We start from the raw sequence: 24,630 nt of genomic DNA, 5'->3' as shown, positions 1-24,630 counted from the left end.
TAGGCTGGCTTCCTCGTTATGTCTTTCGGGATGCGCAGGGTCAAAACGATTTGTGAAAAATTGGGGATGAGACTGCATGGCTGGCTTATAGGTAGCCCACGAAAGGACTCGGACATGAACCCGTAACGCCCAAATCAAAAGATCCTGGCAAACTCAAAAAAATCCTGTTTCTCGTTCATTCAACTCGTGATGTTGACTTGGTCAGCTCACACTCGCATCAATCCTGCCTCTGCCTTGAGTGATGACTGTGAAAACTCGTCCTTCAACGTCACGTCTGTAGACTTGACATTTTAGCAACGACTATCCCCCCATATTATGCAGAACACAGGGTAAGCAACTACCTTCATGATGAGCACGGTGGCCTTCTTGCTGTGAGATGTGATGACCGAGTCTCTTTCTCGTATGTTGTATAGTCGCAACTTTTTCAAGACCCATGCCCCTCACTGGATCACTTAGAATAAGACACGAATGATACAGATATATGAAGACTTGGCATTGTATATATACGAAGAGAATTTAACTAAGCCATGTGTGAAAGACAAAAATTCAGCAGAGGCCCCCTTTCTCAGCACAATGAAGGGTTCTCGCTGCGGTCAACATGGCCAGAGTAGCGGAAGCCTTTCTTTCCCATTTAGAAGGCAGGCTTGGCGTTCTTGAGCAGCATCTCAAAGTAGGCCTGGTTCCAGGTACCAGCCTCGGGAGATGGCTTGTAGGCATCCGACTTGCCGCAGAACGAGTCGTAGCGCGTGGCGCTCGAGTCGCTGGTGCCGTCGGACTCGCCGCCGGGCTTGACCCAGACGAAGGCGTCGGCGAGCTCGAGGCCGGTGCTGCCGCTGGGGCGGAGGCCGAAGCCGGCGCCGTTGACGTTGCACCAGTCGCCCCACTCGAGACGGAGGCCCTGAACGCCGTTGCGGCCCGTGTCGACGATGGCGTGGTTGGGCATCCCGGCCGTCTGAAGGGCGGCGCCGAGAAGGGTGACGTACTTCTTCTCGTTCTGGGCCTTGTTGTACTGGCCGTCTGGGGCGTTGGCGAATTCACCGGGTTCGGCGTCCCTGTAAGTACGCGATGTCAGTGAAATGGCTCTCGCTGCGTTGTTTCCTACTTTTCAAAGGTTTGAGCATATGAGCTAGACTTACCAAGAGTTCCATCCGGCAACGTTGGTGGCGATGCCTCGAAGCTGCGAGGGGCTGCCGCCGGCCTTGTATGCCTTGGCGAGCTCTTCGGCACCAGGCTTGAGGTTGTCGTTCCACTATGAATCCAGTCAGACAACATGATCAGGATATGGAAAGCAAGACTGTGCGAGAACATGTCGCTTGGACGGATGTGATGATGAACTTACCCCAAGCCAACCTCCGTGGCCAGCATCGAGATACATGACGACGTTGGGAAGGTTGAGAGCCTGTATGGCGTATGCAACGCCATCGCGGTAGCCCGATGCCGAGGCCTGACAGGTTGCGAGGTTGGCGTTGGTGACCAAGTTGGGCAAAGAGTCAGGCTCGATGACGAGAGCAAAGGCGGTCTTGGGGTTCGCCTTCAGGATCTTGACAATGGGATCAATGTACTCCGTCTTGTAGCGGCTCAGCTCGCCGACTTTGAGCTCGCCGTTGGAGGCCTTGGCAGCGCAGTCACGGCCGGGGAGATCGTAGATGACCAGACCGAGAATGTTGTTGCAGGGAACATCAGCGATGGCGGGCGTGAGACGCTGGATGTTGGCAATGGTGTCACTGCATTGCTGCAATATCAGTATCATATTGCGTAAGGAAGGGCTCGTAGATGTCCAACATACAGCCAGAGGAAGGAGCCGATGTCAGCAACCTTCAGGGCCTTGGCCTTGAGCGTACTGTCCGAGATGGCTGCAGCTGCAGCCTGGATCTCTGCACGGTAGAAGCTGTTGGGGTGTAAGGTGTACTTGGAAAAGACATTGGTCTTCGCATCCAGGGAGACGTTAGCAGAGCATGCAGCGGCTGCTGCCCGAGGTTGCTCCTTGATCGTCTGAGAAGGGGCAGCAATGGCTGTTGAGGCCAAAGCCGCCAATGTAGCGGCGGTGAACTTCATCTTGATGATAATAATACTCTCTTAAGATGATGAGCTCTGTAGTAGCGATGCTGAGATTCTGATGAGAGCCATGATTGCACTGGGAGCCATGACACTATTTATCTACACTGGTAATACCTTGAAAGAATGGTCAACCTCCGAAGTCTTGCATTTTGTTCATCCCTGAACCTCTGAGTAACGGCAATCAGGCACCAGGCCCGGTGGCTGTATTGATTTCGGTCTCAAGCCTCCGAATCAAAAATGTCCAGCCAAGGGAGCGGTTCCCATGGGCAAGGTGATGGGCTCTGTCACGACTGCAATCAGACAAAACTCATGCTACGCGGTGTCCACCAAAGCACCTCACGATCAAGGGTTCTCGATGCAAAGATCACCGCCAGATTGACAACTTCATCTAATAATCAAGGAATGATTGGCTTACGAGTCTAGTATTATGGTTAGAGCACCCAGAACATTGTGGTATTTGCAATATTAGAAAATGTCACCTCGTCAAACCAACCTCCGTTTCGACCATTCGAGAGCAGATCTCCTATTCTGCACAATTATCCCAAACGTGGACGAGTGATGGTGCCATCCGACTTGGCAGATTTCCTCGAGGACGGGCCGTCTTAACCGGATATCGTAAGATATCCAGTACTCCCGGCGTAATTGTTTTACAATGGCGAGCAGTAGGTGCAGAGATTTTGATGCTCTAGTAAACCTTGCAGTTCACTTGCCTTTTCCGGTTGTTTTAACCTAACCCCATCACTTTGTTTTTGAGTACGTGTTATATAGCAAAAACACATGAAAGTGAAAGAAAATTGAAGCAGACCTAGTGCGCATATTCGAAATCGATGTTGCCCTAAGAATTGCAGTGCCATACGGCGAGTCTAATTATTTCAGACACCCCAGAGCCTCCAGTCAAAACGGTATTACCCCAAGCAGACGAGGTGGCTAATGACCAATCCTAACTAAATTGATTCGTTCCTCTAGAGTTCCCGACGACAAAATAAAGTGTTACGAGCTAGGGTGGTAGTCATCACTTTAGCCGGCAACAACCCCAGATCAGCGGGGGGACAATCCTCGTGCTGAGTGCTTAATTTCTCCTTGGCCGGCTAAAAACTCCGATCCTGGCTTCACGGCTTGGCTACTTCAACTGTAAATTGGTCAGATGCCGCCGGATGAAACCTCCTCTATTCGCCTCCGAAGTTAGAATGGTGCGACAATTCATTGATATTAAATGCTGCCATGCGGCCCCGGGCTCAACCTCGTTAGGCAGGAGACAACTGTCAGCATGACAAGCAATAAAGAATTCGGTGCTTATCAATCTGCCCGAAGAGTCACCTGGATAAGTGAAGGCCATGCGTCGTAGCCCCGTGAACCTCGTTTAACCCAATCTGAGGTTGCTTGATAGTTCGGAGCTTCATACTATTCACGCAATATACTATTTAATTGGAAGTTCGAGACAACAACCTAGTTGATCTTGAGGCAGCATCCCGATAGAGGGATAAAAGAGGCATTGGGCGTGTGAACATGGTTTCTAGAGGCGACTGAGAAGGAGCTCAATAAATATAGACCAATCACCTAGGTCTAATGCAAAGATAGAGTCGACTCGTGGTCTGGTATAAATGTCAAAGCACCGCGAGACACAAGCACATTGCGATCAAAGGGGGACTTGCGGATAGGGCATAAGCCATTCCCTTGTGCCTTGCTCAACGAAACTACAGTGAACGAATCCCAATAGAGGTGGAAAAATGCATTACGATGCTTTTGTAGTTCAATTCGTGGAACGTCATTTTACCACGTCCAATCACCCCCTCTATGAGTTTCTGGTGACTTCTTTCCGCTATGTTACATTTGTGTCAATGGTGACACCGGGGCTCTTGGCCACTGCCAAGGTATGGCTATCCTAGCGAACAGCGATGGCGAACAACTCGAAGCCAGACGAGAAGTTGCTAGCGCAGGTCGTTCTTTCCGATAGTGCCGGCTTGTCAAATAGCATCCTTACATGAAAGGAGGCAGAGAGAACGGGTAGCCACCGTTCTTGATGCGGAAAACGCTGAGAAGGAAGCTGTACATGATGAACAGAACACCACCCCAGGCCAGAACAGCAACCTGCTGTCTCTTGTTGTCGCCAATACGAGGCACCTTAACGGTGAGAGAGATGGCACAGAAAGCCAAGACACCGTCTACTTTTGATTAGCTTTTAGACTTGACGTGAAGGGGGGTGTAAACAAACAGATAGCAGCTACGATCTGGGTCTCCAAACCGAACTGGTTCTGGAAGCCACCGGCAAAGTAGCTGATACCACCACGGCCATCTCCAGCAACATAGGGAACTTTGCGGATATGGTTGAACATGTGGCCACTGGTGAAGAGCAGGATGGCAATGAGACTAATAGCGGCCCACAAGTTGCGGTTCTGAATGACGGGAAGGATGTAAGGCGAGGCAGTAACGAGGACAGTGCCAAGACCAAGGACAATGGTGATGCTAGAAATCCATCGCATCCAGTTGATCGGGCGCTTCACCGGAGGGTGAGGTCGGTCAGTAAGGTGTCTCGACAGCCAGGCATGAACCTGTTCAGCAGACTGAGGTCTGTTTTGAGTCGTTAGCTTATTCTACGAGGTACTCCGTTCTTGAGACAGATAGCTTACCCGCTGGTAAAGTCGTATTGCAGAGGATCGACAGCAGCAACAGCGTGAGGACCGATGGTGGGCTGGAACAGGAGCAGGACGGGGGCGGTTTGGAGGCCGAGCTGGTAGTGATCGTATTAGTTCTTGGCCGAGTCCATTGTCACCTGGTTCCGGGCTGGGTTTTCCTACCGACATGAAGACCTCGCGGCCATCAGAGAAATCGAGAGTACCGAAGAGAAGGCGCGACTCGCCCTTCTTGTCACCCTTGGTCCAGGTCTTGCCCAGAAGATCCCATTCCGGCTGGAACTCGCGGCACAATTGGCAACCAAATCGATTCTCGAGAGCGGTCAGGAGGACTGCAACGGTGTAATCGCGGGGAGCAGAAGTCAAAGACTTGTAGCTGGTATCGGCGAGCTTGATCGGAGACGAGGTAAGGGCCTTTGCGTGGAAATCGTTGAATCGTTCTTCGGGGGTCTTCTTGGCTGCGAAGGCGCCGGCAGCGAGAAAGGTTCCCGCTAGGAGGGAGCGAAGGAAGTGCATTTTTAGGGATGCGTCGGTGATTCAGACGCAACAATAGCTTGGGAGGCGATCGAAAGGTTGAGGATGTGGCCAATTGGCCGTTGCTGGTGATATTGAAGTCGGGCTGGCGTAACGAACTGGTGCGCGCCGCGAGTGTCGTCGAGATGCCACACACTGCTTCAACAGCTCGAACTGGACAGCTCTCAACAGCGGCAGACAACCCACAGAGAAGTGGGTCAAGTCTCAAGGTTGTGTACGTATCGTTCCTGTTTTGGCTTAAGTACGAAAGGTACGGTAAGGTACCTCGATTGGGGTGTGGAAGGAAAGCACGATCGGGGCTGTCGGGGGTAGCTCGCTCGGATTCGGATTTTGGTTCTTCCTAGGGGAAGCAGGTACCCTGAACTATCCCAGTGTTATGTCACCCTGAACCGTCAAACCGTTGACCGAGACATCAGCGTACGGAGTACATACTACGTAGTTCAGAAACTGTGGAGACAGTCTGCCTGGAGCCGGGGGGGGGGGGGAGCGTCGATGAACTAACTGCTTTGGGAACCATGTTTACCTTGCCCATTGGTACTCCATTTCAAAATCAACCCAAACACACCACCATCTCAACATCGACATCGCGAACCTCAATCGATTTACGCGCGGGCATCTCCACTATCGCGCATTGTGGTGAAGGAAGACTTCTGAACCATAACGCCGTAGCTTCAAGCGACACAACACCTCTTTAGGGGCCTCCGAATCCAACGCGTCAACGCGCTTCCAGCGCAGAAGCAACTGCACAACACCGCCATTATGCCTTGCAAGACTAGGAACATGGACTCGGAAGAGGTAAGTCTAGTAGTCGGACAGCAAATAATGGTATGTCTCTAACTTCTCACACAGAGGGCCGCTGCGGCTCATGAGCTCGAGATGAAACACCAGCAACACATCCACAAAGCACAACTCATCGTCAAGGAGGAAGACACGCGAAGACAGAAGGTCACCAAACAAGTTCTTCTCGATGAGAACGCGACATTACGCGAGCAGCTTGCCGAAAGGGAAGCGCAAGTCAACCAGTTGTCCGAAAAGTTCGACCAAACGTGCAGTGACTTGGAATCATTAAAGGCGACAAATCGCGATCAGGACACACAGCTTAAGGCTCAGAAGAGGGAATTTGGTCACATCAAGGTTGGTGTGAACGCCGATTCGGAAACACCCGACGAACTATCCTAACCTCGAATGTGCCAGGCCGAACTCGAATCCCTCAACAGCCTGTCTCAAGATTCTACGAAAGTCCTTGCAGAGAAGCTTGCCCTCTCTCGGGAGGTGAACGCCATGAAACCTGAACTGGAGCATCTACGGTCGCAAGTCGCCCACCAGCAAAATGTCATCGCCGAGAAATTGGAGTTAGAGCGTCAGCTGAATATGGCTGAAGTAGAATTGGCTGCCGAAAAACGAGCACGGGAACAGCAGACGGCACAAGCGGAAGGCGACAAATCGACCGAAGACGATTTGCGGCGCAGGCTCAAGGACGTCGAGAAGAAGCTGACGACGGAGAAGCGTGAAAAGGAACAATTGCAGGAAGAGCTTGAGGCTGCCGTCTCAGCCGCAAAGGCTGGACAAGAGACCAAGAAGGCGGAACGCGAGTTGGCTCAGAAGATCCAAGAGATGGAGAAGGTGCTTTCAGTCGAGAGGCGGGAGCGGGAGAGGCTACGAAAAGAGCATGAGATGGCTCTATCTGAGGCCCAAACGCAAAATGAGATGCTCGAACAGCGCCTAGACACGGTCAAGTCCAAGTTGCGCAACGCTCAGGATGAGTTGAAGGCCGTTCGTGCGGAGTTGGGAGCTCGACCAACAGTGATACCGAGTGCACAGCTTTCTGCGCGTGCCGGAGGCGCAAAGGCGCAGGCCGGCAAGAAGCGAAGAGTTGAAGAGGTCACCATGAACGACATGAGCCTTGGCACGCCAGAAGACATCACTCGCGGCAGGCGCCCTGCTAAGAAGAAGGGTCTTGAGCAGACGATGTTGGGTGAGAAGTCACTGTTCTCCATTACTCCTTTCTTGGCCAAGTCCAAGACGCTCAATGTCGAGGATGCCGTCGCCGAAGAGGACGAGGAAGCTGATGTCAGCTATATCCCTCTGTCCCACCAGTCTCATTCCCAAGAGGTCGAGATCGATACTAGGACCGAGGTCGAGATTGCAGATGCGCCAGAACAGCTGGAGGAGGTTGAAGAGCAGGAAGAATCCGCGGATAAGCCTGCCCCCACCAAGACAACGAAAGCAAAGCCGAAATCCAAGAATGATGGTGAAGCAAAGAAGCCCCGTGGCCGACCAAAGAAGGCCTTGACGGAAACATCGCCAAATATGCCTGTGCAGGGGGTCTCGGCTGCGGCTGACAAACCTCACATTCCATCAAGTGCTCCTCTTGAGCAGGTGCTGGAGGAGCCTCACTCTGACGAGCCAGAGAATCTGGCTCCCGCAAAGGTTCCAGCTGCTAGCAAGGGCGAACAAGAAGTCAAGAAGAAGAAGCGCAAGTTGGGCGGTGAAACTGCAACACTCTTCGATGATGACGACGGCGAAGCGCCTCCCGCTGCTACCAAGCGGCCTGGCAAGGTTGGTATGGGTGCCGGCAGAGCTCTCGGCAAGACTCATCTTAGCATGGTGAGGAACGCTGGCGCTTTTGGCAAGAAGTCATTCTCGCCGCTCAAGAAGGACAGAAGGGGAGTCGGTGCCAGCTTCCTGGCGTGATCGGCTTTGAATAATTGTGCTTTCAAGCGAAGAATGCTTTTCCTTGGAATTTCAGCTCAACGGGAGGAGTCAAAAGGGACAATGCATCGGCGGCGTTTTCGGTCGGTTGTTTTTACGTTCAGGGTTGGCTAGTCGGTGAGGTTTATGTAAAGATAACGTAGGGTTTTCTAAGCCCCCAATTAAGAGACCGCATGCGGTTGCCATTTTGCCAGAATTTTGCGTCCTGATGAATGATTTTTGTTGCAAGTATCCGTGTAATTAAGCGCTCCGAGGGCTTTCAGTTGTGCCTAAGGAGATGTTGGACGCGGAAAGAAGTGAAGCCAATACCTTGTCAAAACCTGAGGTCGCCTTAGAGTCTTACCCCTAGTCGCATCCGAGAAGCTTGGGCCAATAAAGTCTCTCAGCTCACCTTCCATTGCAGAAGCTTCCCTTCAACGTCTCTCATCGTTCATTTCATGAGCATCGAGCGACATAGCGGCTTTGAACGCTCAAGCGTGGTCAAATCTGCCGACTCTTATCAATAGTCTTGACGTGTCATATGAGAACTGAGAAGACGACGCCCAACCTCATCCTAACCACCATTGTCACAACACATCCGCACAATGTCAGAAGCAGCATATCGCCCTCTGTGGAGCGCTGCCTTGCGCCGACCCTCTTCCAGCATATTCACAACATGTAAGCAATGTCAAAAAAGCTTTCCCGAGACTTTGCAGACGCGCGCATCTTCTTCCAACTCGCGGTGGAAGATGAGGCAGGGTAAAGACTTTTTCGCCCGCGAGGCCAAGGTGCAGGGGCTCAAGAGTCGGGCTGCGTTCAAGCTCCTAGAGGTACGAAACCATCAAATCTTGTTATGAAGTCAATCAAGGGCAAAAAATGGTAACGAAGATTGTAGATGGATGCCAAATACAAGATATTTCGCAAAGGGCAGACGGTAGTAGATCTGGTGAGTCTCCGAGAGTAGCTTGATGTCCCTTTCAAGAGTCATTGAGGCAATGAGGCTGAGAAAGCGATGAAGGGGTATGCTCCAGGAAGTTGGTCTCAGGTACGTCGGTTTTTAAGAAGACTTCTTAGATGAACGGAGAGTCGCGCGTCAGGGGAGAGTACGTGTAACATCGCTAAACAGGTTGCTGTCGAGCGCACGAAGCCAAATGGCCAGATCCTGGGCATCGACATCATACCCGCACAGCCACCCAAGGGCGTCTCAACAATCCAAGGCAACTTCCTTTCATCCGACGTCCAGGGCATGGTGAAGGACTATCTCGAGCGAGCCAGGCACCGCAAGCGGAACTCACTGCCAGCAGAAGAAGATGAAGAACAAGAGAACGACGAAGAAGAATCACCTGCGGATAGCGAGGCTACAGTCATTGAGGAAAAACCGAGCTACATCGACATGGAGAGAGCAGCGTCCGAAACTTCAAGTACCGCCAAGGATGGATCGGAAGCTAAGAAAGGTCGATTGGTGGATGTGAGTCTTTCCCGTTATTCCCCCTTCATCAAGATCTTTTAGGACGTTGCAGACTGACGTAAGGACCAGATTGTGTTGAGTGACATGTCAGCACCTTGGGACCAGACCAGTGGATTCGGCGTGAACAGTCTTAGTAATCCCTATCATAGGATGATGAACACGAGCGGCATGGCATTCCGAGACCACGCTGGGAGTATGGTACGTATCTTTCTCTTCCCTGCTGCTGTCTATCAAGTTACTGAGGTGAGAAACCAAGGATCTATGCGGAGCGGCACTGCAGTTCGCCAATGACACACTCAAGAACGGCGGGCATTTTGTCTGCAAGTTCTATCAAGGCTCCGAGGACAGAGAGTTTGAAAAGAAGCTAAAGACCTTGTTTGCAAAGGTTTTTCGAGAGAAGCCAGAGTCATCTCGCAGTGTAGGGACAGAGAGCCACATTGTGTATGGGAATACGCTGACTCGTTCACAGGACTCGAAAGAGGCGTACTTTGTCGCACTCAGAAGGAAGGGAAACGTAAGCTTGGAGAGTGACGACTTGTAATCAACTGTTTGACGTGTACGAGTATGAAAGTCAAGAGAAGCTGTAAGGGTTAAGTCACGGGTACTGCCGTGTTACGATACAGAGGGCAAGCTGAAGACAAGTGATTGTAGAGCTTTCACGGAATGCGAATGGGATAACCGAGAAAGGGGTCGGTCATCTCTAGCTGCCCCAGGAAGAAAGCCCCAGCGGTGTATTGTACATCACGCGCAGAGATGGTAGTCAGCAATTGGTTCGAAGTAGGACTTTGCCCGAGTAATACCTCTTGGTGTTGTAAAACCGAGTGTCGATCCTAATGGGGTCCTTGAATACCATCGTACCGGATACAGGATGTCGCGTGCCCAAGAACCCTACTACGAATCGATGGGATGGGGGGCAGAAACAATACTCCGGAATCTAGTCTAGGTCCTTTCAAGACTAAGACCCCATGTTGGTGCTTGGTACCTGAGCATGTAGATGAGCATTGGGATACACTGTGACCGAGTGGTCCGTAAGCTAAGCAATATGGGTCACCATGCAGGTTAAATGAATGAATGCCTACTATCTCTTGATTAAACTCGGGGTTGACGGCCATTCCCAGTCTCCAACTCAAATTCGAATATCGCTCATATCGGCTTCCCTTGCCCTCCTTGCCTTAGCAGTGGATCTTTGCGGGGTGGACCACTTCCATGTAATATGTAGTCCTCGTTCCCGAATCGGCGAACCTTGGGGTTCGCCAGTGCTGGGGCCTTTTCTTCCGCGCAGGTCTGTTGCGAGTCTAAGCGGGTGGCCAACGATCTTGGAGAAGTCGGCAGCCGTATTAGTGTTGCGAAAGCCCTTGCTCTGTAATATATAAACAAGCTGCTGCTCCCTTCATTTTGCCTCCATTGTCTCTCTCCGAACAGTATCTTGCTGACTTTGGCTACCGACAATCGTTTTACACCATTCGTAACATTTCAAGGACAACCGCAACTTAACACCCTCGAGCATCCTCTTCCGCAAACTTCAACATGCCTTCCGCCGACGCTCAGAAGGGTCAACTCCAGACCGTACTGGAGAACAAGGGCATCCGTTTCCAGTTCAAGACTGGCAGTGCCAAGTATGAGTGTCATCTACAGGACCGCTCTACGTAGTGAGTGAAGCAACCGTGCTCGATCTCTGACATTTCGCACTAATACGGTCCCCAAGCGAGCGCACGAAGGCGACGAGGACAAACTCTACCGACTCACAGACCAGCTCATCATCTGCTTCGACCACCAGCAGCTCCCACTAGAAGAAGGCCTTAAAACTATCTCAACTAAGAAAGTCGGGCAGGGAAAGAAAAATCTCGAAGACGGCGCGGTCAAATACGGTGACGGGATAGGGTGATGAAAGCCCACCACTTGTTTGAACGGCGCAATCACGGCGTTACATAGGCACGACATGTGGAGGAATAGGAAACCCCTTGAGGACCAACGTGCGACCTCTGATCGGAGCCGACGGCAAAGATATTCAACTCCACAACCAATACTCGGGGGCATGCTATCCGTCAACTCCGGTGTGCGTGAGAAATTACTCGAAGCACGTATATGGCAACACGCCGGTGTGCATTGGAGCGAAAGGGCGAAGGGCGAAAGCAGGATCTGCACGGAGGTTTGGAAAATATTGGCGTATAGAGCAGCTCGCAGCTGACAATTTTGTCTTCTTTGCTTATTTCTTCGGGAAGTAGATGGGCAATGAACTTGTTCTTCACTATACCTCACTCTAAATTGCATACTGTGTACATCGTCACTGACCAGATCCGTCAAACCCATCAAAAAGACGCTTTCCCGCGGGTAGCCTAACATCCGGCACTTCCGGAGACCAAAGTCAGCGAGAGCGAATCCCGACCCGATCACGAAAGTTCTACATGCAATGCATGGATGAGATTATTGAGAAGGGCATATAATTTGATCCCACGTTGACTCGGTGGATCTCGTCCGGCGGACCCTGATCCAGACGGTGTGTCGACGGCTTCCTCTAGAACACAGCTCCACCAGACTCCTTGGGGTCGATGTTTGTCGCCTGCTCCTGAGCAACAGTCATCTCACGCCACCGGTTGGCCATGATACAAGCATTTTCTTCATCCCGCTAGTCTCGAGCCCGCTAGAGCCGTGGGCGGCCATGTTGTACATTGTATCGTGTAGGGCTACATTAGCTCCACGTCTGAGCGGCGAATTCGTGATTCGGAGAGCCCCCGCTGCTCTCAAGTAAGCGTACCTCACCGAAGAGCACCGAGTCGGTCCCGAGAACCGGTGGACAACGTAGTGCGGCAAACGAAAGAAAAAATTGGCCGACTTATTCCTATGTCTGTCGGGGTCGGTCTTGCTTGACCGCCGACTTCGTGATTTGCCAGTCCTTACGGCCTAGTATGGACGGTGTTCTACAAATCCGTGGTCTCCATCGTCGTGGACCGTCCGGTTGCTGGATAATGCCGTGGTCCGGCGGACGAGTCTAAGATGAAGATTGGTAGCTCTTCTACTCTCACCAGTGCTCGTCTGCTTCTTAGTAGCTAGGGGGTCGGATACTAGACAGTGCCATCAGTTAGCTGCCGAGTACAATATGCCACGGAGACGAATTTCTGACTTGAGAGATTGTTTTCCGAATCCCATTAGCCATGCGAGAGGATTTGAGGGCGCCGTCGGCCTTTGAGGGGGTTCAGTGGGTGACATATCACTCCTGTGGCGAACCCCCCTCCAAGCTGGCGAGTATTACTTGCTGGGATGATGAAAGCTCTTGAAATGTAATACGAGATCCAACTGTTTGATTCTTGAAATTCTATATTTTCGGCCGCCAAACGCGTATGCAAGTCTTACGGGTCTATGTTTCGTTAGTAGAAAGATGAATGATAATACGACAGGCTTCGACAAAGCGGACAATCGAGCAATTGTCGACTCTACACGAAAGGCCTACGTTCCAGTTGGGACATAAGCTAGCTTCCATCCTAAGAAAAACTCACTTCTTACGGCCATCTCTTTGTGTTAATCAAGAAAAACATCCATTTCAACCTTCCCCAATCTCGCGATATAGGTGCTTCCCTCGATTCAAATCATCACATACGACCATACCCATTGGAAAACTCGGGATCCCGTCCGCTCTCCCATAGATAAGCCAATGAGGGCCGGATTAGTAGTTGGGTCGGTGACGACCAGCGAATACCTGGTGTTGTATGTTTTTGAAGTTTTGGTGGGTTCACGATAATCGCATGTGGTGGACCCGCATGGGGTTTTCTCAGTCGTTGATACCTTACCTCAAACATCACGAATACTTACAAGCAAACAAGCGTTTTTAGATTTCTGCGGTGTCTTCCGAAGTACCACGGTTCGTTGTTATACTACCACACGCCCGAATGGTTCCCAGCTCGACGTTCACCTGGTGGTTCATGCTGTCTAGAGCAGCGAAGGATAACGTACAGCTAGTTGACTGCAGGGAAGCATGGATAAGTAAGGTATGAATACAGCCAAAGTTAGCAGCAGAGAGATGTGAACTTTAGTCCGTCGTAGATAAGCACCGGTGGTTAGATAGTTGCCCTGCGATGCCTTGCCAGAATACTTGAATTAGTAAGATCATTTCGGTAGTGTGGATGGCGCTGAATGTGAATCTCTACTACATGCTCTTCCTCCTCGCTTCATTAATGGCGGGAACAAGGTGCATCTACATCAGTTTCCAGGTTTGCACAAGAAGAAATCTATACAGACATATGGGTATAGCGTCAAGTCCTGTTAAGGACCAGATACGACCAGATAGCGCGAGCATCAGAGGTTGTCATGGAGGTCACGCTAAACTCGGGGAGTGATACCGATCTTTTTGGGTTCCCATTCACGGCCATCTAGCAACTATTATGGTGCTAGAGAGCTAGCACAAGTATACGTACATATAAGGTATGTATGAAGTTGTCGACACCCAGGTGTATCTCGGCGGTGAGTGACGCTAATATCACAAGTGCTGTTCGACGATATACAACTGAAGAACTCCTTAAACAGCATTCGGTTTACTTTCGGCGCAGATTTTCCCTCAGCGCGACTACTTGAGTTCATAAGATAAGCTTATCAAATGTCGGTTGCCAGAATCACCATCCTTTTACAACCTCTTCCAAAAGTCGGTGATTGCCCCTCACATTGGAATCCAACATGGTGAAAGCCAACAGCTGGAATACTATTTGTGTCACGTCTTATATTTTCAATACATAAAACCTCAAGCTCAGTATCCTTGCAGCCAGAATCATCTACTTGCTTGCTTGGCCAGTAAAATGTTACTATTTGCGTCTTCGTCTATGGAGATCTTTGGCGTTCGCTTGGTGAGGCTGCTCAGGTGTAGTCTTCGGCAAGATTCGCTAGCAAGCAGATTGGGGATTCCAGCCAGTACTCCATGAAATATAATCTCAGTGAGTACGTACACTAGTACGCGCAAATTGGGAGTATATCTACATAAAAACCATTCGCATCGAGCCATGAAGGTGTTGCAATATCACGAGCAGGGCGCTATGAAATATGATCCTTGGCCTAAGTATGTTGCGAACGAGTATGCGTGTCTTTTTAGCCATAGAAATCAACCATTTAGCGAGTTTCTCATGTTATTGAGGACGGGGGATTGAGGACGGTGGATCACGGCCACTGAAGTATGGTAAACTGTCGCTGATCAACTGTCGGCAGGGGAACTAGGCTGTGCCGCGAGCAAGTTGCATCAAGCAAGACTGAAGCGTTTTCTTGGACCTCGTACTCTTGATTTGGCCCTCCGGATGGGTCGTTGGGCCGCTCTGCCGACAGGGTTGTACCAAAATCGGAATTGCAGCCGGAGCGGGGCCGAACAGTTCCCGGAGCCGACCTGCTGCCTTACTACAAGGTGGATTCCCATGTCCGGATTCAGTGGCGCCCCGCAGCCGGTGGGCGGCAGCACCAAGCCTCAAGTAAGAGCACACTAACAATTACAGAGTAAGGTGCCTTCTTCCAGACGTATACCGACGTACATCAGAAGAATGACTTAAACCCTCATCGTGCAACTCGACGCATTCATCTTACAATGGCGGATGACGTCCGATCTGTAAGCTGCGAAGCGCCAGAACCGGTCTGATCAAGAGGAGAAGAGGAGAGTGGCTCTCGAAGGCTACATCGATCGAGGATTTCTCCCCAACGCCCTACCAGCTCAACAAACTATTATTGCATGAAGTACCGGAGCATGTTATCGTGACAGCCGTTGCTTGCACACCGACCTTGCGTTAGCGAGTCACGCGGGCGATTTGGCCCTCAACCCCCGCCAGATTTTTTGTGGGACATGCCCGTCTCGTTCTCGACCACGAGAGTGCTATCTCGGCTTGGTTGCTCATCGCTCGGCAATTACCAGCGGGATGTTCGCGCCGCGGATGGCATTCTCGCGAAACCGACGGAAGGATGCCGCACCCTAGAGGCTTCACCTCCAGCTTGGCTAGGAGACAATAAACGACGCCATGCTTCCTCCAGCCGGGCGCAGCTGGAGGCTCTGGCAGCAAATAGGTGATGAAGCTTGCGGTGGGTGGCAACAAGTACAACCCACAATCCACAAGGTCCTTCAGGGAGTCAAGCGACGTGAGTGGGTGCCTGGATTGCCATGCGGCGGCGCCCCCAAACATGAACCAACTTAAGACCCATCAAGCACGCGCAGGCGCCCCTCTGCCCTCTTCTAAGTCTAGGCTCTCTGGCAAAGCGGTGGGTGACTCGTTGGACGTTTGACCGCACGCCGCGGACTCGGACGATAGTGTCCATGCCTGTCTCGCGGCGAGGCGGACCACGAGGCCTAGGTACCAAAGTCAACCCAAAAATCCAACTGTCACCATCTTATCGGTGCTAAGCCATTCGGACGCCCCCTACGCAAGTCACGTCCAGGGATCCCCCGCCAAGTATGGTCAAGCAGCAGCGGGCTATTGGTTGGACGTTCCTGGCCTTCCCCCTTTGCGGCAGCCCTGGATCCGACTTTGTGAGGGCAGAAGAGGTACTGGGTCTGGAAGAATAGTAGTACGGGGCCACCGAGAGCGCTCGTCAAGGTACTTTCAAGGCCTCCCGTCCTGCCGACCTATCTCTAGGTACCTGACGGCTGCGGCATGCCTACCAAGGTCCATATGCGGCGAGGGGGAGCTCAAGCTGCGGTAAGGGAATACGCAATCCCCCAAGAGAACCCGCACCGTTGAAGGGAAGAGACAAGGTGAGAAAAGGTAAGAAAGGTACCGTCGTAGAGAGGTATCTAAGTCGCCAGCCTGCCGCAACGCAACGCACCCTCTCACTTACACCATCTCCCTTTCTCTTCTCTTCCTTTGACTTTGCTCCGATTCCTCCCACTTCCCTCACCTACATACCGTACTTCCTTCACACACTCTTTCTTTTCGCATCTACAACCTCTGGTCAATACTTTTATTTCAAAGTGCGTTTGGCCTGCTGATCAGAGGTTGCTCGAAATGCCTGTGCCAATCGCCGCCAAAGGTCAGTGACATTCATCTGTACAACCACCCCCTTGTCGCCGCCTACCGCCCCTCCGTCTCAATGGATGGAAATTCCCCCGAATCCCCCCCATGCCCGCATCCCCAAACACCGCCCGACGATCTGCTGTTCTGCTATTCATTCGGAGCCTACACTACGGATACACGTACCTACACTACCCCGCGTCAGCGCTCTCGCGAATCACGTTGCTTGCCTGAGGTGGTCAGGCCTGTGGCAAATGGCATCCAGGACCACGCAATCCCGACTTGTTCGGGCGCGTGGCCAATTTAGAGCTTGACAGTTTCGTTTCTCGGGTTGCTATTTCATCTGTTTCTTTTTGCCTTTTTTGCAAAATTGCAACCAACCTGTTTCGCTCCCTGCTACCTCACCGTTTCTCGCCATTTCATCCCCTACAACTCTGACTGCCTCGACGCTTGACGATGCCTGGTGTTAACAACGGTGCCCTGGCTTCAGCCGGCATTATTGCTGTGTCTGTTGCCGTTGCAGCTGCTATTGCCATCTACGAGTCACCAGAACTTCAGCGATATGCCAACGATGTCCGGAGACGCATCGCCATGGCCTTACACTCTTTGGGCGAGGGTTTCGAGCCCAACGACCGCCCGCCCATGTTCAACAGACCCGAGGACGCCCAGGGTTTCCTAGAGTCCCGTGGAGGGGCTGAAGCCGGAGTCGACGCCGATGACGAGACACGCCGCCGCCAGCGCGAGGAGATTTTGTATTGGAATGCCGTGGCCTTGGCCAAGAAGGAGAAGGAGAGAATCGAAGCCGAAGAATCCGGATCGCGGGAGCTGCCGCCACCAGGCCCAGCGCGAGGTAGATCTTTCGATGACTTTTTGCACGAGGACAAGAGTGGCGAGAAGGGATCCTTCGTTTACAACACGGGCGCAACCACCTACAACGACGAGGGGCTTATTCGACGCCGTCCCGAGGGTGTCCGCGGCCTCAACGCTTCGCTTTACGCCAACCCTTTCGCCGACGAACACCAGATCGATCAGGAAGATTTGCCAGTCATGGAAGAGCCCAGCTCCCTGTCCCCCGCCCACGACGAGGCCGTGTCAGACATTTACAGCGCCACCACCCGCGACGCCGACGAACGCCCCCGAGACATTGCCGCCACCATTGCCCAAATGCCCCCTCTGGTCGACGTCTCTGAAACTTCATCCCAATCTGAAAAGTCCACGACTCTCGACCGCGAGCTCGGTGCCGACGAGTACATGACTGCTGGCCAAGAGAACCGCGAAGAAGCCTATGCCTCCATCCAAGCCTGGGCACAAGGGTCCAGCCCCTCCAACTTTTACTCACCGCTTCCCATGTCGCCTCCCGTACCCATGTCCGAACCCGAGCTTGTTAGCGAAGGCGAGCTCACCCCCACCGACTCGGCCTCCCTCGCTGGCTCCGGCGAGGACGTCGCCAACGATGCCGCTTCGTCTAGAGCCGGTGACAACAGCCGCTACTACGATGTGCTGAGTGAGAGCGAGGGTATGATGACTCCCGCTAGCTGGTCCGAGGTTGGAAGCGTTGTCAGCGAGAGCGAGACTCGCAGCGAAACTGCGCAGGCCCGTGTCCACGCATGAACGCGGTTTCTCTTCAACTTTTCTTTGGTATATCACAATTGATTCAGTCAGCTCGCTAAGCACGGCGACGGAAATAGCAGGGAAAGGCGCAAAAGGATCAACAGGACTGGGAAACAGAGCACGAATAGATTTTGGGCGGATAGGCACATGATTTGAAATAAAACCTTTAGTTTCTAAATGCATTTCCCCGTGATCCCATGTCTTCCCTGTTGGTCTGCCTTCTGAGAGACCATCGCATAGCGCCGCGTCCACGGCAATCAAAGTCTAACAAACTCCAAAAATGACAGGAAGTGTATCTCCTCGTTTACGCTAGTATGGTAGTGGAACAGCTCTTCACTGTGGAACCTCGTCGGCAGCTCGGATCCTTCCCAATCTAACATCATCATCCGAAATATCGTCCTTGTTCACAATCACAGCCTCCTCCTCCTTCATCTTGTCGCCGTAATCCTTCCACAGCTGCTCGACGGGCCTGCCCACGATCTCGGTCCAGAACTCCTTCTCCTTGTAGCGCTGGGTACGAAGCTTCTCGTTGATCCTCCTGACGGTGCCCTTGCCGAAGCGGCCCTCGAGGTAGTCGAGGAAGTAGCCCGTGTGCTGGTACCCGCCGTCCCAGTTCCCGGTGGCGTCGCGCTTCCAGTGAGGCGGGCTCAGGTCGGCGTTAAGGCGGACCCAGTCAGCGATGCCCTCGATCAGGCCGCCCGGGCAGGTTCCGTGGGCGTTATACTGGAAGCAGTGGACCATTTCGTGGGTGAGGACGCCCATGATCTCGGCGGTGCGGCGGTCGGCGGGGATGCCGGCGATGTAGGACATGGAGAAGTGGATCTCCTTGTGGTCGTCGTCGAGGTCGGAGCCCGTGGTGTAGGCGACGCCGCCCATGGGGCGGAGGATGAGGGTGACGGAGCGGGTTGGCGGGACGTGGGTTGTGTGGTTGGAGGGGGACTCGTAGAGGAGGGTGAGGACGGAGCGGACGGCGGTCGCGAGGGCGGTGCTGGCGTTCACGGCGGAGAGGAAGTGGGCTGCGGCCGGGTCGTTGAGGTCGCGGATCTCGAGGCGGAGCTTGGGGAGGGCAAAGTCCGGGACGAGACGGGGGTGATTGCTGGCGGCGCCGGCGGCGGGGGCTAGCGGTTGCTGATCTGATGATGATTTGAGGTGGGCGGGGAGCGGGGTGGCGGCTGGGGGCGCCGGGGCCGGGCCCGGTGCCTCGGAGGTTGGTGTTGATTCTGGGACGGCGGATGACATGGCTGGGAGGAAGATGGCGATGGGATCAGGGTTGGGCGTGGTGTTTGGTGGGAGGACCATCTGGGAGAGAGCGACCCGCGAGGGGGGTTTTTGAGGGACGCAGTAGCTCGAGATGATGTGCCCTACGGATCCGGATAGTTTGAAGTTAGGTAGGGTACCTGTTGGAGCTACCGAGTACCTTGGTTTCGTGAGTACCTAGCCAACTAGCGTGAGGTAGTGGTAGTTTCGATCACTGTAATGGGACGCAGGTATCCGTACTTTGCTCGAGTTTCAACGCCTGAGGTAAGATAAGTAGCTGCATGCGGAAGCGGATTCTGGTTGTACTACACGCCAGTGTCTCTCATATAATTAACATTACGATCTCGTTTTCGAGAGGTTGCATAGAAACAGGAAACGCTCCTCCCTTTATGTCCGAGGTGGATGAGGGAAGGAAAACAGGAATTCCACGAGTCCACATCATCTTGACGGAGGACCCTGTTCCATACGCCGTAAGGTGCAGCATGACAGGCAACTGTAGCTCCCGATCGGGGGACGTACCTCAGGTGCTTAGCTGCTTGGGTGGGAACGTGCCTCCCCCGCGGCTGCAGGGGTAAGGGTCCGGGCCCCGTGGCCGCCCCTCACCTCACTGCTCAGGAGTCAGGGCCCTCTCACGATAAGCGGATAAGGACCTAGCGCGGTCTTTCTTAGCGTCCCGCAACACCGCAGGAGCGGAACCGCCAGCCAATGGTCGCCCGGGCTGGGGCTTGCTGGGCGCTGCTGGTGCACGGGACAACCTGCGATGCCCCTTTGTTGTTTGGTTTCGAGAACGTCAACCGCATCCATAAACAACAACCCCATTTTGCCCATCTCCATTCTGCCACTGCTGCCACCTGCGCAACCCGGCCCCAATCTGCCACATTCTTCGCACTGGGATATTCCTCCGTGCTGCTGCTCGCTTCCCAACGCATATTTGCACATAGTTGTAAGCGTTTTTCTTCTGCCCTACCAGTTTCAAACGATATCACACACCCCCCTCCCCTCCCCCGGTGCGCTAAACGATTCATACCCTCGCTCATCGTCGACCTCCCCGTCGCTCGTCTGTCCTGACTGGCTACCTACCCCCGCGCGCGCGCAAACCGTCTCATTCGTCCAAGCTTCCTTTGTGATGACAACGACGACAAACGACACCACCATTGACCACGATATACACAGACAACTGCTGACACTGCCTTCTACTCGCACCAGGCACAACCCACCCCGAGCCCAACCCTCGTTTTGCAGGGAATGGCGGAAAAAATCACCGAAGAACAGGTCGACGACCTGCTGAAGATCCTCCGCAGCGAGGCCAGCGTCGATCAAAAGGTCCAGCACGTCACCGGCATCAAGTCCGGCATCAAGCAGCACAACGTTCCCGATGTCCTCGTACCACAAGTTTTCGACGGCCTCCGTACCGCCTCTACCTCGCCGCACGCCGTCCTCGTCAATGCCGGCTTCACGGCCCTCAACCACCTCCTGACAAGACTGTCGAGACAGGAGCCAAAGTACATTGCCAAGGATGCGAAACACACACTTCCCCTGGTCATTGACAAGCTCGGCGACCCCAAGGATAAGTTCAGGAGCCTCGCATCGCAGGCACTGACCACCATCTACACAGCCGCCCCCATGGACGTCGAGCGCTCCGTCAAGAATGTTGCCATGGTTGGTAAGAACCCGAGGGCAAAGGAGGCCAGCATGCACTGGCTGTTGTACATGCACCAGGAGCACGGCACCCAGTTCCGCGCCTACGTCCCGACTCTCATGGAGTTGCTCGAAGACGCTGATGGCATGGTGCGCGACGTCGCTAAGAGCACCGTCATTGAGCTGTTCCGGTATGTTTTCTGGACGCGGGTTCCGATCGCATGATTCGCGCTAATTGATATAATGCAGGAATGCTCCCAATGCGGCCAAGTCTGACCTCAAGAGACAGCTTAAGAACTTCAATGTCCGCCCCGCCATTGAACAAGCCATTGTCAAAGAGCTTGCGCCCACAGCAGCCGACCGACCAAAGACTCCAGGCCTCGATGCTCCCGCTCCTGCCCCTCGACCGAAGCTTGCCGCGAGTGTGTCTTCCGTTGCGAGCGAGCGCCCTGTTACACCAGCCCCCGAAACGCGAAGCGAGGTCGAGCCGTCATATGCCAACACCCAGCGTGAATTAGACGACATTCTTAGGGAAATGATGATGTACTTTGAGGGCAGGGAGTCGGAGCAAAATTGGCTGAAGCGCGAAGAGAGCATGACAAAGTTGCGTAGGTTGATTGCCGGCAACGTCCCCCAAGACTTCCCCGACGCCTTCCTGCTGGGTCTTAAGGGACTACTCGATGGAATCATCAAGGCCATCACCTCGCTACGGACTAGTCTTTCAAAAGAAGGCTGCAATCTCGTACAAGATATCGCCATGACCTTTGGCCCCGGCATGGATCCTTTGGTGGAGCTTCTTATGCAGACCTTCATCAAACTCGCCGCGGCAACGAAGAAGATTGCTTCCCAGCAGGCAGATACCACAGTCAACATCATCATCGGCAAAGTCACCTACAATTCGCGCATCATGCAGCATATCTGGGGTGCTTGCCAGGATAAGAATGTCCAGCCCAGAACGTATGCCACTGGTTGGCTCAAGACGATCCTTACCAAGGAAGCACATCACAAGAGTCACATTGAGCACGGCGGAGGACTGGACCTCGTCGAGAAATGCATCAAGAAGGGGCTCAATGACGCGAACCCCGGTGTAAGGGAGCGCATGCGTGCCACCTTTTGGGTGTTTGCCAAAATCTGGCCACCCAGGGCAGATATGTAAGTCGAGAGTGCTCCGATCTGCCACGCATCTTGCTGACAGAAAAAAAACAGGCTCAAGGATACGCTGGAACCGACTGCGCAGAAGCTCCTCGACAAGGACCCCAACAACCCCAACGCCCCTAAGAGGGAAGTCGAGGCTACACGCGCCAGACCAGGCCTGGGCCTGTCAAAGAGCACCATGGGCACTGGGAAACCGACCTTGCGTGAGACTATGATGGCACAGAAGAAGGCGACGATGGCAGCATCACAAAAGTTGCCGCCTCGCCCAGGCTCTGCAATGGCCAATTTGTCTCCCGCTCGACCACAACAAGCGGCGTCCAGCTCGTCGAGCGGCCCAGCGCCGTCCGCTAAGCCGACAGCCTCGGGAGGCATGTCCGTTCGGCCCATGAGACCGACCAAGAGAAGGCCAGAAATGGCGGCACGACCCGCGACGGCTGGACCCTACTCAGTACGCACGCATGACGGACCCTCCGCCGAGACATCTAGTCCCGAAAACCCCAAGTCTAGGAGCACCACAACGAGGCCGAAGACCGAGGCCTCCCCACGGAGAGCTCAAAGTAGGCCTCGTGCTGCGACATCTCATGCGTCACCCGGCGCCAAGTCAACCCTTTCGAAATCTGTTTCTTCTCCTCGCGACTCGCCCCGCACAAGTCCTGCAAAGCCCAAGAGGATGCAGACCACAATCCCGACGAGTAGCCCGTCCAGGGACAATGAAGATCTTACATTAGTGGTGCCGAGCCTCGGGAGCTTGAGGTCGCCTCCAACTTTGGACCGACGTCAAAGAGCCGCGACAGAGGAGCCGACAGTACCAGACTTTGAGGCAGATGCGCCTGCGGAGGTTGCGGCGGAGATTCCTTTGCCCAAGGCCGAGCTAGCACAAGAAGCATCTTCTGAACCCGTTCCTGAGCCCACTCCGGAGCCTGCCGAGCAATCTTTGGCAGAACCTGAAGATGAGGTTGCTGTAGGAGCGCCCACCGAGACCTCACCCGAGGCCCCAGCGGCCGAGACCGAAGAGGCACCGCTCGAGGAGGCCGTGGAAGCTCCTGCCGAGGCTGCGGCGGGAGGATTAGCCCCCTCTCCTGTTATAGAGGAGATGGCTAAGGCAGAACCGGAGCCGGCGTCAACGAATGGACTGAAGGTGTTCGAGGACCCCTTCGTCGATGACGATACAACTGCCAACCCAGATATCACTATCCCCGTTCTGGAAGATAAGCCCGTGAATGAGGTTGCTGCACCAGCGCTGAGCAATGGATTTGAGGCCAACGGTACGCCCGAGACTCCCGAAAAAGCCCGTCAGACGTCGAGACTGCTTGACAGCGGTGTTACGAGAGTTAAGGCGAAGTCTCTGGACGTCCACGGCTTTAGGAAGCTACAATCAATCATCAGAGACAACAAGGCTGTTTTCACGGATGAGAAGTTCGAGGCGCTGCTTCGAGGACTGTTTGAGTATCTAGAGTCATCTCTTGAGACGCTCGCGCCGGAGAGGGTTCAGGACGTCAAGGCACAGATCCTCGCGACCATCAAGCTCTTGCTGAAGAAGGAACGGGACAATTTCCAGCCACACGTCTCACGTGGCCTCGAGTCTCTCGTATCAACGCGCAGCGCATATGACTCACGCACTCGCATTGTCAGCGGTCTTGAGCTCCTCGCAGAAGAGCTCGTAGCTCTCGGAGACCCGCCCGAGATCGTTGTGGTCATGACCAAGCTTCTGCAAAGCAAGCAGGACACTACGATCGAGGGCAGCCGCTGTCTTGCTACAGGTCTGCATGTTCTCAAGGAGCTTCTCGACAAGCGCACTGGCTTCACGCCCTCAGACAATGAGCTCGCACAGCTTGCCGGCCTCGCTGGCCGCTGTCTCGAGTCAACGGACTCTGGTGTTCGCATGGGCGCTGTGCAACTCTGCGTTGCTCTTCACGCGCGGATTGGTGATGCGCCGTTCTGGGAACTTATCAAAGGCGCCAAGGACGACCCGAAGAATCTCATCACGTACTATATCGCGAAGCATCAGCGGGAGAGCAGCGTCGGAGCCTAGGTACCGGTGCACCTCGAGGAACGTCGATGTACCACTAAGAGATACGGTATCGCTGCAGGAGTTGGAAAACGGCGTCGGGATGTGTGGGTGGTTTGATGGGTAATACCTCATGGGCCTCAAAAAAACAAGTGAAAATGGAGTTTCTATTGTTTGCTTAAAGGGGCTGGGCAACGGAAAGAATACAGAGGGCCGAGCTTATAGGCGAAAGTGAGGTTCTTCTTTTTTTGGGTTCTGCGTATTTTACACTTTGGAAGCCTTTCTTGTATGCCTTCTTTGTAGCTGCTCGGCATAAGCTGTGTACTGTACCAACATACTTTCTATTCTATTCTGATGAAACCTCGTTTCTCTCGACCTGCTATGTGGTCTCTCTGTTCTTATGGCCCGGCCATTTTTTGCTTCCAGAGATATTGAGTAGTATTATGCAGCACAGCCCAGACTTGATGCTGACTTTGCTCTCGCCCGGACGCCCGAGTCTCGGAGCCAAGTTCCTCGGGCCGGTTTAGAAGGGGGTGTTTGCCCGAGACCGGCGCGAGGTTTCTTCATTCTCTTATGAGGTAGGGCAGGGGAGGGGCGCAGCTGGCATCTTGATGG

The 24,630-nt window shown here is 53.5% G+C and overlaps 9 protein-coding genes across 9 annotated transcripts; 5 read left to right on the top strand and 4 right to left on the bottom strand.

Moving 5' to 3' along the window:
- Nucleotides 1-631: 631 nt before the first annotated feature.
- Nucleotides 632-2,055, bottom strand: CTAM01_02909 (exoglucanase-6A; the record flags this gene model as incomplete). The annotated part of the gene is made up of 4 exons (XM_060518947.1): nucleotides 632-1,052; nucleotides 1,137-1,249; nucleotides 1,340-1,724; nucleotides 1,787-2,055. The coding sequence occupies 4 exons, from the start codon at nucleotides 2,053-2,055 to the stop codon at nucleotides 632-634; spliced, it is 1,188 nt and encodes a 395-aa protein (XP_060386750.1).
- Nucleotides 2,056-4,035: 1,980 nt separating this feature from the next.
- On the bottom strand, nucleotides 4,036-5,204 carry CTAM01_02908 (OST3/OST6 family protein; the record flags this gene model as incomplete). The annotated part of the gene is made up of 4 exons (XM_060518946.1): nucleotides 4,036-4,220; nucleotides 4,271-4,626; nucleotides 4,686-4,786; nucleotides 4,854-5,204. The coding sequence occupies 4 exons, from the start codon at nucleotides 5,202-5,204 to the stop codon at nucleotides 4,036-4,038; spliced, it is 993 nt and encodes a 330-aa protein (XP_060386749.1).
- Nucleotides 5,205-5,981: 777 nt separating this feature from the next.
- CTAM01_02907 (uncharacterized protein) lies at nucleotides 5,982-7,916 on the top strand (the record flags this gene model as incomplete). The annotated part of the gene is made up of 3 exons (XM_060518945.1): nucleotides 5,982-6,017; nucleotides 6,072-6,356; nucleotides 6,417-7,916. 3 exons carry the CDS (start codon nucleotides 5,982-5,984, stop codon nucleotides 7,914-7,916), a joined length of 1,821 nt encoding a protein of 606 aa, XP_060386748.1.
- Nucleotides 7,917-8,518: 602 nt separating this feature from the next.
- Nucleotides 8,519-9,922, top strand: CTAM01_02906 (FtsJ-like methyltransferase; the record flags this gene model as incomplete). The annotated part of the gene is made up of 4 exons (XM_060518944.1): nucleotides 8,519-8,743; nucleotides 9,040-9,381; nucleotides 9,451-9,579; nucleotides 9,638-9,922. The coding sequence occupies 4 exons, from the start codon at nucleotides 8,519-8,521 to the stop codon at nucleotides 9,920-9,922; spliced, it is 981 nt and encodes a 326-aa protein (XP_060386747.1).
- Nucleotides 9,923-10,908: 986 nt separating this feature from the next.
- Nucleotides 10,909-11,171, top strand: CTAM01_02905 (uncharacterized protein; the record flags this gene model as incomplete). Its single annotated transcript, XM_060518943.1, has 2 exons — nucleotides 10,909-11,030; nucleotides 11,087-11,171. The coding sequence occupies 2 exons, from the start codon at nucleotides 10,909-10,911 to the stop codon at nucleotides 11,169-11,171; spliced, it is 207 nt and encodes a 68-aa protein (XP_060386746.1).
- Nucleotides 11,172-12,968: 1,797 nt separating this feature from the next.
- Nucleotides 12,969-13,300, bottom strand: CTAM01_02904 (uncharacterized protein; the record flags this gene model as incomplete). Its single annotated transcript, XM_060518942.1, has 2 exons — nucleotides 12,969-13,146; nucleotides 13,209-13,300. The coding sequence occupies 2 exons, from the start codon at nucleotides 13,298-13,300 to the stop codon at nucleotides 12,969-12,971; spliced, it is 270 nt and encodes an 89-aa protein (XP_060386745.1).
- A 3,502-nt stretch (nucleotides 13,301-16,802) lies between these two features.
- On the top strand, nucleotides 16,803-17,957 carry CTAM01_02903 (uncharacterized protein; the record flags this gene model as incomplete). The annotated part of the gene is made up of 1 exon (XM_060518941.1): nucleotides 16,803-17,957. The coding sequence occupies one exon, from the start codon at nucleotides 16,803-16,805 to the stop codon at nucleotides 17,955-17,957; it is 1,155 nt and encodes a 384-aa protein (XP_060386744.1).
- A 333-nt stretch (nucleotides 17,958-18,290) lies between these two features.
- Nucleotides 18,291-19,256, bottom strand: CTAM01_02902 (plant Basic Secretory protein; the record flags this gene model as incomplete). The annotated part of the gene is made up of 1 exon (XM_060518940.1): nucleotides 18,291-19,256. One exon carries the CDS (start codon nucleotides 19,254-19,256, stop codon nucleotides 18,291-18,293), a length of 966 nt encoding a protein of 321 aa, XP_060386743.1.
- A 1,203-nt stretch (nucleotides 19,257-20,459) lies between these two features.
- On the top strand, nucleotides 20,460-24,039 carry CTAM01_02901 (uncharacterized protein; the record flags this gene model as incomplete). The annotated part of the gene is made up of 3 exons (XM_060518939.1): nucleotides 20,460-21,043; nucleotides 21,102-22,004; nucleotides 22,059-24,039. 3 exons carry the CDS (start codon nucleotides 20,460-20,462, stop codon nucleotides 24,037-24,039), a joined length of 3,468 nt encoding a protein of 1,155 aa, XP_060386742.1.
- Nucleotides 24,040-24,630: the final 591 nt, after the last annotated feature.

Source organism: Colletotrichum tamarilloi (genome assembly GCF_030869305.1).
Source record: "Colletotrichum tamarilloi strain Tom-12 chromosome Unknown Scaffold_6.1, whole genome shotgun sequence".
Classification (NCBI taxonomy): Eukaryota; Fungi; Ascomycota; class Sordariomycetes; order Glomerellales; family Glomerellaceae; genus Colletotrichum; species Colletotrichum tamarilloi.
Note: the sequence above shows the minus strand (reverse complement) of the source record. Positions and strands in the feature narration are given on the sequence as shown.